The 13,190-nt window shown below is 42.2% G+C and overlaps 1 protein-coding gene across 1 annotated transcript in view; it reads right to left on the bottom strand.

Annotated features, from left to right (window-relative positions):
• The window catches only part of LOC104466221 (unconventional myosin-X-like), a 63,623-nt gene extending 54,596 nt beyond the window's left edge, over window positions 1–9,027 (bottom strand). Inside the window, 2 exon segments of the mRNA XM_010079570.1 lie at window positions 7,400–7,587; window positions 8,986–9,027. Coding sequence (XP_010077872.1) covers window positions 7,400–7,587; window positions 8,986–9,027 — 230 coding nt within the window.
• Between the last annotated feature and the right edge of the window lie 4,163 nt (window positions 9,028–13,190).

Genomic DNA, 13,190 nt, shown 5'->3' with positions numbered 1-13,190 from the left:
CAGGCTGCCCAGGGAAGTGGTGGAGTCACCATTCCTGGAGGGGTTCAAGCAACGTGTAGATGTGGTGCTTAGGGACATGGTTCAGTGAGTTAGGTGGTGTTGGGTTGGACTCGATGATCCTTGAGGTCTTTTCCAACCTTAATGATTCTATGATTCTATATGAGTTCAAAATATACAATTTTCACCTCTCATCACCATCAGAGATGTAAAACTTCTCATCTTCACCCACAGCAGAACAAAGCTATTTGATAATGCTAAACTGACATTTGAAAAACAAACTGTTAACAAGCAATCCCAGTGATACAAATAGAAAAGAAATACACTTGATTTCTTTCCAATAAAAATGGCCTAAAAAGGGAAAGTATAAATTTGGCTCATTTGCCCAATATAATTTCCCTTCAATTAGGTAGCTTTATAATTAAAAACACACAGTGAGCCATTAAGAAACATAGCTTATGGTTAACGTTTGTCTAGTTTGCTTACTTTTCATCTGAAGTCATAGCATTTTATCCTAAACTGCAGCCCGATTCCTCGTTTTCCCAATTCCTCACTAAACTCTGCCTAATTCCAGTTTACTCCTAAAGAAAGGAGGTACATTTTGGTCTTATTCTATGCTTTTCATTGTAGCAAGCAGGAGTTTTGTCCATGACTTCGATGGAACACCACTGGGCATGTGGAGCAAGCTTAGTTCACTTGCCAGTCTTTTGCTGTGCCATTTCTGAGTGGTGACCCTGGTGGATTTTAGGTTACAGCAAAGGATAATGATGTTTTCTAGTAAAAAGCAAACAAGAAAGGTACAGCCTGAGGAAGCAGCATGGCACTCAATCCCACTGTCCATGTCTCCGACAAAGATGTTAAACAGCACTGGTCCCACTACCGACCCCTGTGGAACACCACTTGTCACCGGTCTCCACTTGGACATTGAGCCATTGACCACAACTCTTTGAATGCGGCCGTCTAGCCAATTCCTTATCCAGTGAGTGGTCCTTCCGTCAAATCCATGTCCCTCCAACTTAGAGACAAGGATGTCATGTGGGACTGTGTCAAAGGCTTTGCACAAGTCCAGGTAGATGGTGTCAGTTGCCCTTCCTCTATCCACCAGTGCTGTGGCCCTGTCGTAGAAGGCCACCAAATTCATCAGGCATGATTTTCCCTTGGTAAAGCCATGTTGGTTATCACGAATCACCTGCTTGTATTCCATGTGCCTTAGCATAGATTCCAGGAGGATTTGCTCCATGATCTTGCCAGGCACAGAGATGAGACTGACTGGCCTGTAGTTTCCCAGGTCTTTATTTCCTTTTTTAAAAATGGGGGTTATGTTTCCCCTTTTCCAGTCTGCGGGAACTTCACCAGAGTGCTACTCACCATACGCTACCTGTTGATAAGTTCCAACAAGTATGACTCACCCATCATACTTCCACCATCTCAACCTTTGTAGAATTTTTAAATTTAGTTCTACCCTTGACTTCCAGACTTTCTGGTAATTGTTCCCTGTCTCTTTGCAGGCACTCACCTACTCATGCTTCTTTGACAACAAAGCAAATATTTAATATTCCCCATATTTAACACTGGCCCCTTGTACACTAAAGGATTAGCAAAACAGTTCTTCTACTAGTTTTGAAAGACCTTCAGAAATGCTTCCATTTTCTCTGTCTGGTGCAAAAAAAATCACTTTCTGCCTAAATTCTCACCCTCTGAGCAGTGCATAGTTCAACAGCAGGGATCTGGGTGCCAAGGAGGACGTGAGCTCTTTCACTGACACCATCCTTTTTCTGCCCCCTGGCCCTGTCCTATGCTCTGGAGCATCTGTAGTTCTACAGAAGCTGAGTTACCCCACTGTAATCAAGAGCAATTCTGCAAGTGAGCTATTCAGAGCTGATGAAAAAGTATTTCCTGTGTTTATCTCTGGTACAGTTGGTATCATGTGCAGTTACTCTTGATTTTTTCTTACAACAGGAGAGGCTCAGAGCTGGGTCAGGATGAAGATCTACCTGCCCAGTGTCCTGTCTCTGACAGTCACCAAACAGAGATGCCCCGGGAACATGTGTGATACTTCCCTTCTGTGTTCTAGCTTCCAGACATTTGCTGTTTAGAGGGTTACTGATCTAGACCTGGTTTCTGTGTGTCTTGTAACCCTCAATCAATTTATCTTCCATGAGTTTCTAGCCATGTCCCCTAAAAAAACCAGATGAACATGTTGTGTTTTGGATATGCCCCCTATTAGCTTTGTTTGATGACCCCTATTTCTTGTAGTGGAAGGAGCAGCCAATAACTCATCCCTGTGCTTCCTCTCTCTGCTATCCATGACTTCATGGACAGCCCCACCAATTTGAGCTGCCCATCTCCATCAGTCATTCCCACATACACAGTCATGCTATACTTCTGATCACTGCTTTTGCTCTCCTCTGAACCACCTCCAGTTCCACAGTCCTCCAGGATATCAAGCAAGGTGGAAAAAGGTTTGTGCAAAACACTCAAGACATGAGCACAGGACGGATTTACCCAATGTTCTCTATTAATTTACTAGGAATCGCTTTATTATATTTACTTTTACGACTTAATAGTGTGGCCAGCAGAACTAGGGAAGTGATGGTCGCCCTGTACTCAGCACTTGTGAGGCTGCACCTCAAATACTGTGTTCAGGTTTGGGCCCCTCACTACAAGAAAGACATTGAGGTGCTGGAGCATGTCCAAAGAAGAGCAATGCAGCTGGTGAAGGGACTAGAGAACAAGTCTTATCAGAACTGGCTGAGGGAACTGGGGTTGTTTACTCTCAAGAAAAGGAGGCTGAGAGGAGACCTTATAACTCTACACCTATCTGAAGGGAGGTTGTAGTGAGTGTCGGTCTCTTCTCCCAAGTAACAAGTGATAAACAGCCTCAAGTTGTGCCAGGGGAGGTTTGGATTGATTATTAGGAAATATTTCTTCACCAAATGGATTGTCAAAAACGAGAACAGGCTGCCCCGGGAAGTGGTTGATTCACGATCCCTGCAGGTCTTTACAAGATGTGCAGATGTGGTTTATAGGGAAATGGGTTAGTGGTGGACATGGCCACGTTAAGTTTACAGTTGGACTTGATGATCTTAAGGGTCTTTTCCAACCTAAGTGATTCTACTGTTGAGCACTGAGTGGATGGGCTCCTGAAGCCCTCTGGCATGACAGCAAGATCTCACCCCCACATGGTACTGCTCAGCTTGGGACCCATTATTTTACGTGCATCATTTGGTTTGCATTTTTCTTTTACAGAAGGCTTTATAAAAGACAGTTATTATTAATGACATGAAAATAAAGAAGAAGCATACTAAATTTTAAAGTTGTTTATTCAACGCTACAGTACATACACTAATGGTAGGTTAGGTGGGATCAATCTTTCAGACTCCTTAGAAAGCCTACACCTACAAGGAGTTGTCAAGGTCAGTAAAATGTTGAATTTTTTATTGCACAGGCAACCTTTCCAGCAGCCTTTCCACCCCATGAGTTTAAGTGCCCATCTCGTTCCACATCACTACATTCATCACTGTGAATTTATTAAGTGTGACAGCAACCCACAAGGCCCTCACTTAGGAGACCTTTAGACTTTCTTCATGACTAGTTCTACAGAGGGCGTCTCGTAAAGGGCACAGCAACCTGGACTCCAGACTGCTGCTGTGGAAAAAGGGGTTTACTAAGAGAGACTCCTCATTCTGAAAGACATAACGCAAGTGATGCGGTATCAACGCTACTCTAAATCACCTCAGTTCTGTCTCCTGGCTTTAAAACCCCCCAAACTGATACACATCAACAAAATAGGCCTCTTCAGCAAGTAACAGTTCTTCGACACACATGCGAATTTTGGTATGTCAGTCTCATAAGAACCTCTTCCCATCACAACTCTGGGTCTCATCCAAAGAGTACTTTGGTTCACCCTGATTTTCCAGGTGAACAACAATGTTAGGCCATCAGACCATAACAGAGAACTCGTGGCATTGACCTGAATGTAATTCAGGGTGACTGTTGCTGCTCCTTCAACTGCTCTGCACTTCGTTTCAAGTGCCTTAAAGTGGATCAACTGCTACTGTATCTGAGGGAAGAGCATGTGTTTGCTTGTGCATGGACTAGACCACCTTAAACAAACAGAGCAGCAATAAAAAAACCCACCTAAAGGTATTTCCCTATTCTTACAATAAAGGGGTGGAGGTTTAAACTTGGTCCCAACTTGTGAACATCAGCTAATCATAGGGGAGCTCAGTCCCTTTTCCCTACCTCAGGACGAGGTGTTTGGCTATTGCTTGAGTAAGATGGACTCCCTTCATGCTCCTGCCAAGGCACCCAGCTGAAAAATCATAAGATGTTAATATTTTTTTTTTAACATATCTGTTGTAGCATCAGATTACACTGTGGTGGCTTTTTTTTTTTTCTGTTTTAAATGAAACTGGACTACTGCGGTAAGGTACAGATCAACTCAACACTGAGCATTCATTGATGCAGACATTTTTGTCTACATGAAAACTAGTTCAATAGTCAGATAAGCAATTTAGCCTGGGAGAGAGAAAGTACCATTTCACAATGGTTTAAATATTCCAATGCACAGGTTGTACACAGCTTCTTCAATGTGCAATTCTGTTGACATTTTAGGCTACCGAGTCATTTTTATGCAGCATTATCATGAACTAAATAAGTCAGTGTATCATAGACTAAGAAATAAGCATCTTTGGATGACTCCATTTAATATAATCTCTTCAGTGTTTCCTTCCTTTTCACTTCTGGTCTGGGTGGTTATACTGGAAAAATGGTCTTGCATTTATATTACATTTGGAGTCACTATTGATGACAGTTTTTAATTCAGGTTCTTGCCTTAACCCTGTCATCTTATCCCACCCTGACAAATATCTGAAGCATTTCAAAACAGTAGAAGCTTTTTCAGGGGTTTTTGAACCCAATTCCTTGAGAAAGTAGCTCCAAACCAAAGCTGAACTAATTCTGGGTGCCAGCAGGGGGCACTTCAAGCCCGGAGGATCATCAAAGGTGTTGGCTACCTTACCTCACGGGGCTGTCAAACCTTGCTATTGAGTTTTTAGATAACAATTCACTCATTTTAACTGGATCTAACTGTTTAATATGGTTTTGGGATGCAACAAAATTTTCCTTTTTATCACCTCTTATATTAAGTACAAGACCAGAATATTCGGCTGAAATCAGACTCTGCAGAGCTCCACCTGACCATTTTTTCCAAACGCCAGTAGTAGCCAAGAAAGCCTGATAGTGACGTGTTGTAACATCTAATTCTGAGCCAGTAAAAGATGCAGGAGTGACCAGGACGCTGAAGATGACGAGCACACTTCTGATGCCCCAAACTAAGTATACGACCACAGGAACTTTCCTAAACCTCATGAGGGCCACCAAAAACCTTCAGTAATTTTGAAAAATCCTGCCCTTCATACTTCACAGATAGAGGAGATAATACTGTTTTAGGAAAGTAGATTTGACTTACTTTTTGATTTGAATTGCATGTTCCTTCAATTTCTTTAGAAACAAGATAACCTTATAAGGTTGTATTGCGGCACTTGTCTGAAACACTGAACTTATACAAATCATTGTTTTAATTCATGATCACAGTAAACAATTTTAAAAGGGACTGCTAATGCAAAACTGCTCCATATTATGGCTTGTTTGTACCAAGGCACATGGTTTACAGAGCAGACTCCCCTGGAGCATCAGAGACTTCTGCTTATGTCCTCTTTAGGACTGAACCTGCTTTTCTCTTGGCATCTTGTGAGTAACTGGAAGGAAAGGTAAAACACTTGGGCCAGTACAGAATGGCAAAAATGCCAACAGCCACCTGCTAAGCACCAGAAATTAGTTTGGTCCCCAAAATCTGGCTACATGAGCCATTCACACGTAACTAACTTAGTTTGGTCCCCAAAATCTGGCTACATGGGCCATTCACACGTAACTAGTTGGCATTAAAACACAAAATCATGACTCTAGGCCAGCCATTTGCGCACAACAAAGATCTCTGTGCATTTCGTTCTTTCTTGGAGCATTACGTCGACTCAACTTTATATATACACAACACTGTGTATTAAATGAGAAAAAAGAGAATATAGTTGAAGAAAGCTGAAAAACACATTCAGCCCCCTCCATCTTTGTGCCACTGCCAGGCAGAACCTTCCTGGAAGGGAGGGCAGGCAGGGACTGTGACCTGAGAGCTTGCAGAAAGCTGGAACAAGACCTAGCTGTGTTGCATCTGATCCGTATTTCTAACAACAGCTTGGGTGCTGAACTACATCCACCAAATCCTCCTCTTATTCAGGAAGCCTTGCAAACTGGCCAGTAATCTGAAATGCCAGTAGAAACTGCCTGTTGCAAGAGGTGCTGCTCTCACTCTGCCTCATCTTCTCTCTGCCCCACTGGCTGCCCTGCACCATGGTCCCATGGCTGTCACAAGGGCTCCCCTGGAGGTCAGGAGACAGACAAAATTGTGTCACCTTGTGTCTGAAGAGCTCTCCACACTTAACTTGTGCTGCAGGAAAGCAAGAGCAAACAGGTTTAATTACAAAAACACTGGGAAGCCAAGAGACGAGAGGGAAGGGAAATGCAAGCTCTTCCACACATCATCCCTGCCCTGAACATCAACTCCCACCTGGAGCCCGATAGCTGGTGCTGCACTGCCATTGCCACCGGTAGGATCCTCTACCTGATCCGATAGGCAAGGCTTCAGTTTCCCCACCTGCGTGCAAGACAAGGCACCTGAGCTGGCAGGCAGGGGAAAGGGAAATGAGCTGGCTGCATTTTCAGCTCTTCTGGAACAGGAGGAAGAGGAGCTGAAAGCAGCGAAAAGCTACTGAAATGCCAGCTGCGCTCAAGGTAGATTTGGCAGCAGCAAGATCCTGAATACCAGTGACACAGTGGATCAAATGGGAAGCTATTAAATCACCATTAAATTAAAGCGCAACAAGATTAAGCAAGGAAGATTAATTGGGCAGAATTAAGTGGCTGAAATGTAGAGGGTTTTCTCTTTTGCTGTTCTTATTTACTGCATTTCTCAAGACTGGTGGGTTATTTGTTCTTTTCCTCTCAATACAGGGTTCAGGGTCTAGTGGTGACAAACTACTGAGCTGGCACACAACATTTATAACCAGCGAGGAAAGCACTTGGTAACATTAGATGGGAGAGTAGCAAAAAATGCACAAAAATATAATAGTTTTTTTCACTAAATTAAATAGTAAGATGTGTAAGAAAAATTAACATTTTGTTAGAGGTCCACAGAATGATACAGAGCGAGTTCAGAACTCTCTCCCGAAACTCTAATGATTTAAAAGCCTGCTTTCTTTTGGAGTCCTCCTCTCCACATGGCCTAAAACCCACGCTCCTGAATCATCTCATTGCAGGAATGATCAAAGCAGCAGCATCCATTTACCTGATGAGGATACACTGGTTGTCATGGCGCTTCCAAAGGCAGCGGTAGCACTCGTTGGCCACAGCGAAGATGTGAGGTGCAATCTCTCCCATGTGGTGCTTGCTGTATCGCTCCACAGCAGTGCAGTCATACAGTCCCGGGATGCTCTTGTAAGGGTTCACAGAGGCAACTATCGAACCAATGTAGGTCTGCAAACACACAGCCCCCCCCAGAGATGTTATTACACATGGGGTGGAACACATTAACACTCTTCCCAAATGAAAGACAACAAATATACATTTGCAAAAGCCTAGCAATCCTTTAGATAAAGGTGGCTAGTATTTTTCCCTGCTTTCTTCCTTTCAGCAAAAGCAACAGAAAGGCAAAAATTGTCTCCACCTCCGTCATGTTTCCATACTTACTCCACCTGCAGCACAGAGCTGCTCAGCTGTACGAATCCTTGCCTTAATGCCACTTGCAGCTGCACAGTAATGCCTACAAGAGCTCATCTACAGCTGCTTCTCATGCATTCTTAGGGAACTGCTGAACTTATTAAAAAGGTGACTGACCTCCAAGTATTGGTGCAAAAGTCCGGATTTCCATACAGAATATCCAAGTCCTTCCCTGCTGCTCACTTTTAAAACAGAAGTATCAGACATTATGGCAGGTACTAGCACCATTATATGGTAGCAGGCCCAAAGAAAAGCATGTGAACTGGCGGATGCTCCCAAAACACTAGGTTTCTGCGGCTTAATTTATTACTAGTTTGATGCACAATAGCAGCTGACAAGGCATTCATTTCTATCTGATTGCAATTAGAGAGTACATCAGTGAAAACCATCCAGGTAGCAGCTTATGCCCATTCCCACTGCCTAAACTCATTAGGCTGTGGTAACATGATCATTTGCAACAGTCTATTTGTAATGCTGTTCATTTCCTCAGTCACCCCCTATCCACTTCAATACATTTTTCAAATAAAATCAAATTAAGTGAGGTAGGAGATAACATTAAGCTTGTTATCTCCAGAATTTGCAGTACACTTTTGGGGTATATGAAATGGATTGATATATCATATGGTCTGTGTGGTGTTACCGCTGTGATACTAATTTCATTTTTTTTAAGCACCTTTTGTGCAGTTACAGGCAGGAAGCTGACACCTGGTTTCAACAGCCCTGCTGTGGACTTGCAAAGAGCCAGGCTGCAAAGCCTCCAGCCCTCTAACACGGTCTCCATGTACAGACAAGATGCTCCACCAGCAGTCAACGCTCTTGTTGCCAACAGGAACCAGCTGTGAAGTTGACAGCAGGACTGGGGCTCTCTTCACCTCCGCATCACCCTACCCAGAACGGGCTGGATAAGACGAGCAGCATCTTGCATGCCGCAGAAACACAGCCCCATGTGCTCCTCCTGCAGACGCCCTCTTCTCCAGCAAGCCACCGCAGGGGTACTCACTGAGACCCAGGGACCATCAGCTCCCCCACATTTTCCTTTCCTCTCTGTCAGTCTCTTCCACAGCGTTTACATCCCACATCTACGTGCCTCCCTCTTCTTCTCCTTAATTAACATGTAATTATCGCCAGGTATCAGCTCTCCTTTCTCACTGTTACCCTGCTGCTATATTTTTCATTATCTAGCTGTTCGTCCTCCATCAGGCCCAACACAAGCAGCGGCTCTGAGCTTTAGCTAAGGGCACTAAGGCAGTGTCCTTGAAATTATGACAATTTTATTAGCTGCGAGGGGAATATTCCTCCTCACTGTAACTCAAGTGCTTTTTACAGAGCTGTGAACTTTCAATCTGTGTGTTTTATAAAAACCCTCATGCTATCCAGCAGCTCAGAAGGTTTAATCTCGAGGAAAGATGCCATTTCAACACAAGATCGTATCGCAGGGCAATTACAGCACTGAGACAAGAGATGAATTTCCTGGGATCATCCCATCTTGAATAACAAGGAAGTCTCTGAGAAAAAACGTCCTCAGTTTTTTAAAAAATTCAACATAGATTGCACAGGGAAAATTTTAAGAGGGGTTTTTTTTAAAAAATTACATTAATACAGTGCAAGCACAACCAATAAAACAGACTGCTACAGATCTTCCTCTTTTCCTTACTGAAGTCTGACTAAAGTCTTAGTAAAATGTAAGAAGAGTAACTTGATGCATGCCATCACAACAGATGCCATTGCAAAAAAGCAAATAAAATTCCCACGAAACCATCTAACTTTATAACTGTAAGCATCCACTCCACAGCTTCTGTGCGATCAAGTACCTGACAGAACAACATCACCGTGCCCTCTGATCTTCCTGTGACAAAGCACTGGCCAAACTGCACCACCACTGGCTACAGCATGAGTTTTCTTGCTTCTCCCATTTCAAACACTAAACATCATAAAAAGCGACAGCAGAACACTTTGCACAGACCCGCTTCACGTGAGGCAGTCTTCCACATGGCTTAACCAATAACTTTTTAAAAATTATATAAAACCTTCCAGAATATTAGTCATGACTGCGAATAAGAATTTTTTTTTTAATAAATAAAGTCAGCTGGCTTCATTGCCTCATAATTCATGTAGGGTAACACAGAGAAAAAGGTAGTGTATTATGGCAATAACAGAAACCTGGTGAACAGCTGGTGAAACACAATTCCTGAATCACCTCATGGAGTAATGCTTAGGACATGTCACTATTATGAAAATTCCTTCTCCCTCTCTTTGTCTTTCAGCAAAAATCTGAAGAACCACAACGTCTACTGAAATAACTCAGATTCTGTGGTTCCAGCCTTCTGGTGCTTTGAGTACGTTACCTCTTTGCAGAACAAGTTAGATATATGCACCAAGTGCCACCAAATTATAATGATTCAAGACAGAACAAAGTCAGGTCCTCAAAAAACAATTTTCTCATCCCAAGGCAAGATCACAAAAAAAGCTTTATTCTACACAGGCACAGTGGATCAGATTTATCATCTACCAAGTGTCATAATCCAACCCAGAAGCAGCAGCAACTAGATATCTGCAAGGACTAACTAGGAGTTAGCTACACCGAGTGGAGGTTCCACCTTAACCCAAAGTAGTTCAGCAACATATCGATAAGCTGCATCAGCACCATTATTAAAAACTATTCCCATTTTTAAAACCATTCCCATTAAAAGACAAATCTTCCCAAAGTCTTCGTAAATTTCCCCTGAGATACTCAACAGCAGCAAGATCTGCTGCAACAATCATTTCCTACATCACTTTGAGGCTTACTACCTTCCCCATCCAGTAACTGTCACACACTCTCTTACTACAGCAACAGTATTTTTTTATTCAAAAGTAGATCCTACTCCTGCTAGCCTCTATCCTGGCACCTCCAAGAGCCACGAAGTCAGGGACTTGAGATGCAGCATGACCTGCTCTCACAAGCAGAAGACCATTGCTTCACCGCCTCTCTGCAGGTCTCTGCTTTCCCTCCCCTTGAGGGCGGTGAGCAGCTGCCCAAATGCAAACCCTTTCTTGGAGGGCTGACTTTCCGGTTTTGCAAGTGCAAGCACCTTAGCAGCAAGTTAAATGGGTGTAAAGATAAACAAAAAATGCAAGGCTGTTCAGTGGATGGGTACTGTCTCCTGAACACTATTTCTGCACCACGCTTCATAATACAGCCAATTAAAGCAGTTAACAGTCAGAAGTAGGATCTCTACTTTATTACGCTAACATCACAAGGCAGACGTTTGGATGAAATTTCAGAAAAGGTATTTTCATGTAAGAACATCACTTCCACTTTGGTTAAAAGAGAGTGAATTAAATTTTCTCTTTGTTTTTTGCACTTTCTAATCGGATTCTTGCAGTCAATAATTACTTATTTTAATGAAAGCACTCCAAAGCACTTCTGAGTAGGAAAAATGCTCATACATCTGCCAGAGAACTAGCAGGCAGACACAGCTTCTGAAGATTTCAAGTGGAAATAGTTTGAGGGGTACTTCAGAGTAATACCATGTGGAGCTCCTCTTACAAGCCTGACTTCTTCAATCTGTGGCAACAAACAGGACAGTTTACTTTTCTCTGTTATATGACCAACTCAACACTTCAGACAGAACCACACACAAACTCTTAAATTACTTTGTCACAGACTGAACCAGAAACAACCTGTTATCAGATCACTGCTAATATATTTATTTAAACACAAAAAGAAATGAAAGGTAAGTTATTCAGCCTGAATCTCAATGCAGTACTTCAACTGCTGTATCATAAGGCTGGGCTCCTTTTCCCCTTTCAAATGTTTACTGAAATTTTACATGGATAAGGCATCTCTCAAAACACTTTTGGTCACAAGCCATAGATACTCCTGCTCTCCCCTTTTAGCACAAAAAGGGGAAATAAGATTGCTTGCTGATTCTCTAAAAGGACTTTCAAAATCAGAAGTTCAAGCCCTGTCTTCTCAGCTAGACATTCAGTAAGGCAGTGGCATCACAAGAGTCAAAATGAAAGATGTACTTGAGAAAGGAAGAGATCTTTCATCAGTTCTCTAAATGCTTTTTTTTTTGTTTTACTTGTTGCCCCTGATAGCAATCAGCTGTGAACCTCTTGTCTTGAAATCACCCCAGACTTCTTCAAATGCTCAAAAACAATCAGTTTTTTAACAAGGTTCAAGAGCTCAGAGATTTCTGATACCCACAGAAATACTCTAGAAAAACTTCTAATGGTCAGAGAAGTCTTGTCTAACACGAGAGGTTTGTTTCTTCTTTTTAAGGAAGACACAATCAGTTTACTTTAGTTTGATGCCAAACAAATGTAAATTATGTAAAAAGCTTTTACTGGTTAAAATACACTTTTCAAGTTATCTTAAAATTACAAGAAACAAGTTTGCAATAGATGAGCTAAATACAGTTTGAAATGTCTTTCTTTCCCATGTAGAAATAGGCTTTTAGATTAAAAGAAGAAAAAGTAAAGAAATTTCCCCTTTGGAATTTTTTCAGGTTATCTATACAGAAAAAGCAGGAAAAAAAAGAACCTGCCCCAAGGGAAGATCACTTCGTTAATCCTGTAACACATACACCTTGCTCTTCATCTTCTCCCCTTCACAGATTCTTTTTGGGTCTATCCTTTCAGGTTTGCTCCATATCCAGCAACCATTCACCATCCACTTCCGCTTTCTGTCGAGACTCCTGCATCTCCACAATAACATTTCTATTTCTGAGGATCCTTTCTGATTTCTGTGTTTTACCCAAGCTTGCTCTTCCCTTATAAGCTCATCAATTTTATCCCACACTGTTTTTCTCATTACCTCCTTTTGCCTTCTACATCAAGGTACTCTGTACTTCTCAGACTTCTAGCATCCGAGAGATCTCATTCCTCCTCCTTTCTTAAATAAAGGGAGTGGGTGAGGGGAGGGAAAAAAAAAAAAAAAAAGGACTTCTTTCAGGCTTTGCATATTTCATGCTACAGGGAGGGTGGGAGAGAAGGCAGGAGCAGGCTGAAGGACTTTGTTAAAAGTCATTACGTGCTGCCCCTGAACTAAGTCTTTGATCAGCAATCACAACGGAAACTAAAACTTGTTTGCACAATGAAAACAGGCACAAGGAGACTACATGCTTCAATTTCAATCATAGTGTTTCTTCAACGGCACAAAAGATGAATATATTCTTCACAACATGGTACTGGAAATATCAGAACTGATCAAACACAGAATTAAGATGTTTAGGTGCGGATACATACGTTAACACTGAAAAACAGCACTTTTGCCCAACTCTCTTTTAAGTTCACCTTCAAGTCTTTCTGCTTTGGGATGAGAAAAACCCGTCTTCATTAGACAAACAAAAGCGTATTTGCAGATGTCTCAAAAA

This window comes from Pterocles gutturalis, unplaced genomic scaffold (genome assembly GCF_000699245.1).
Source record: "Pterocles gutturalis isolate BGI_N339 unplaced genomic scaffold, ASM69924v1 scaffold11394, whole genome shotgun sequence".
NCBI lineage: Eukaryota > Metazoa > Chordata > Aves > Pterocliformes > Pteroclidae > Pterocles > Pterocles gutturalis.
Note: the sequence above shows the minus strand (reverse complement) of the source record. Positions and strands in the feature narration are given on the sequence as shown.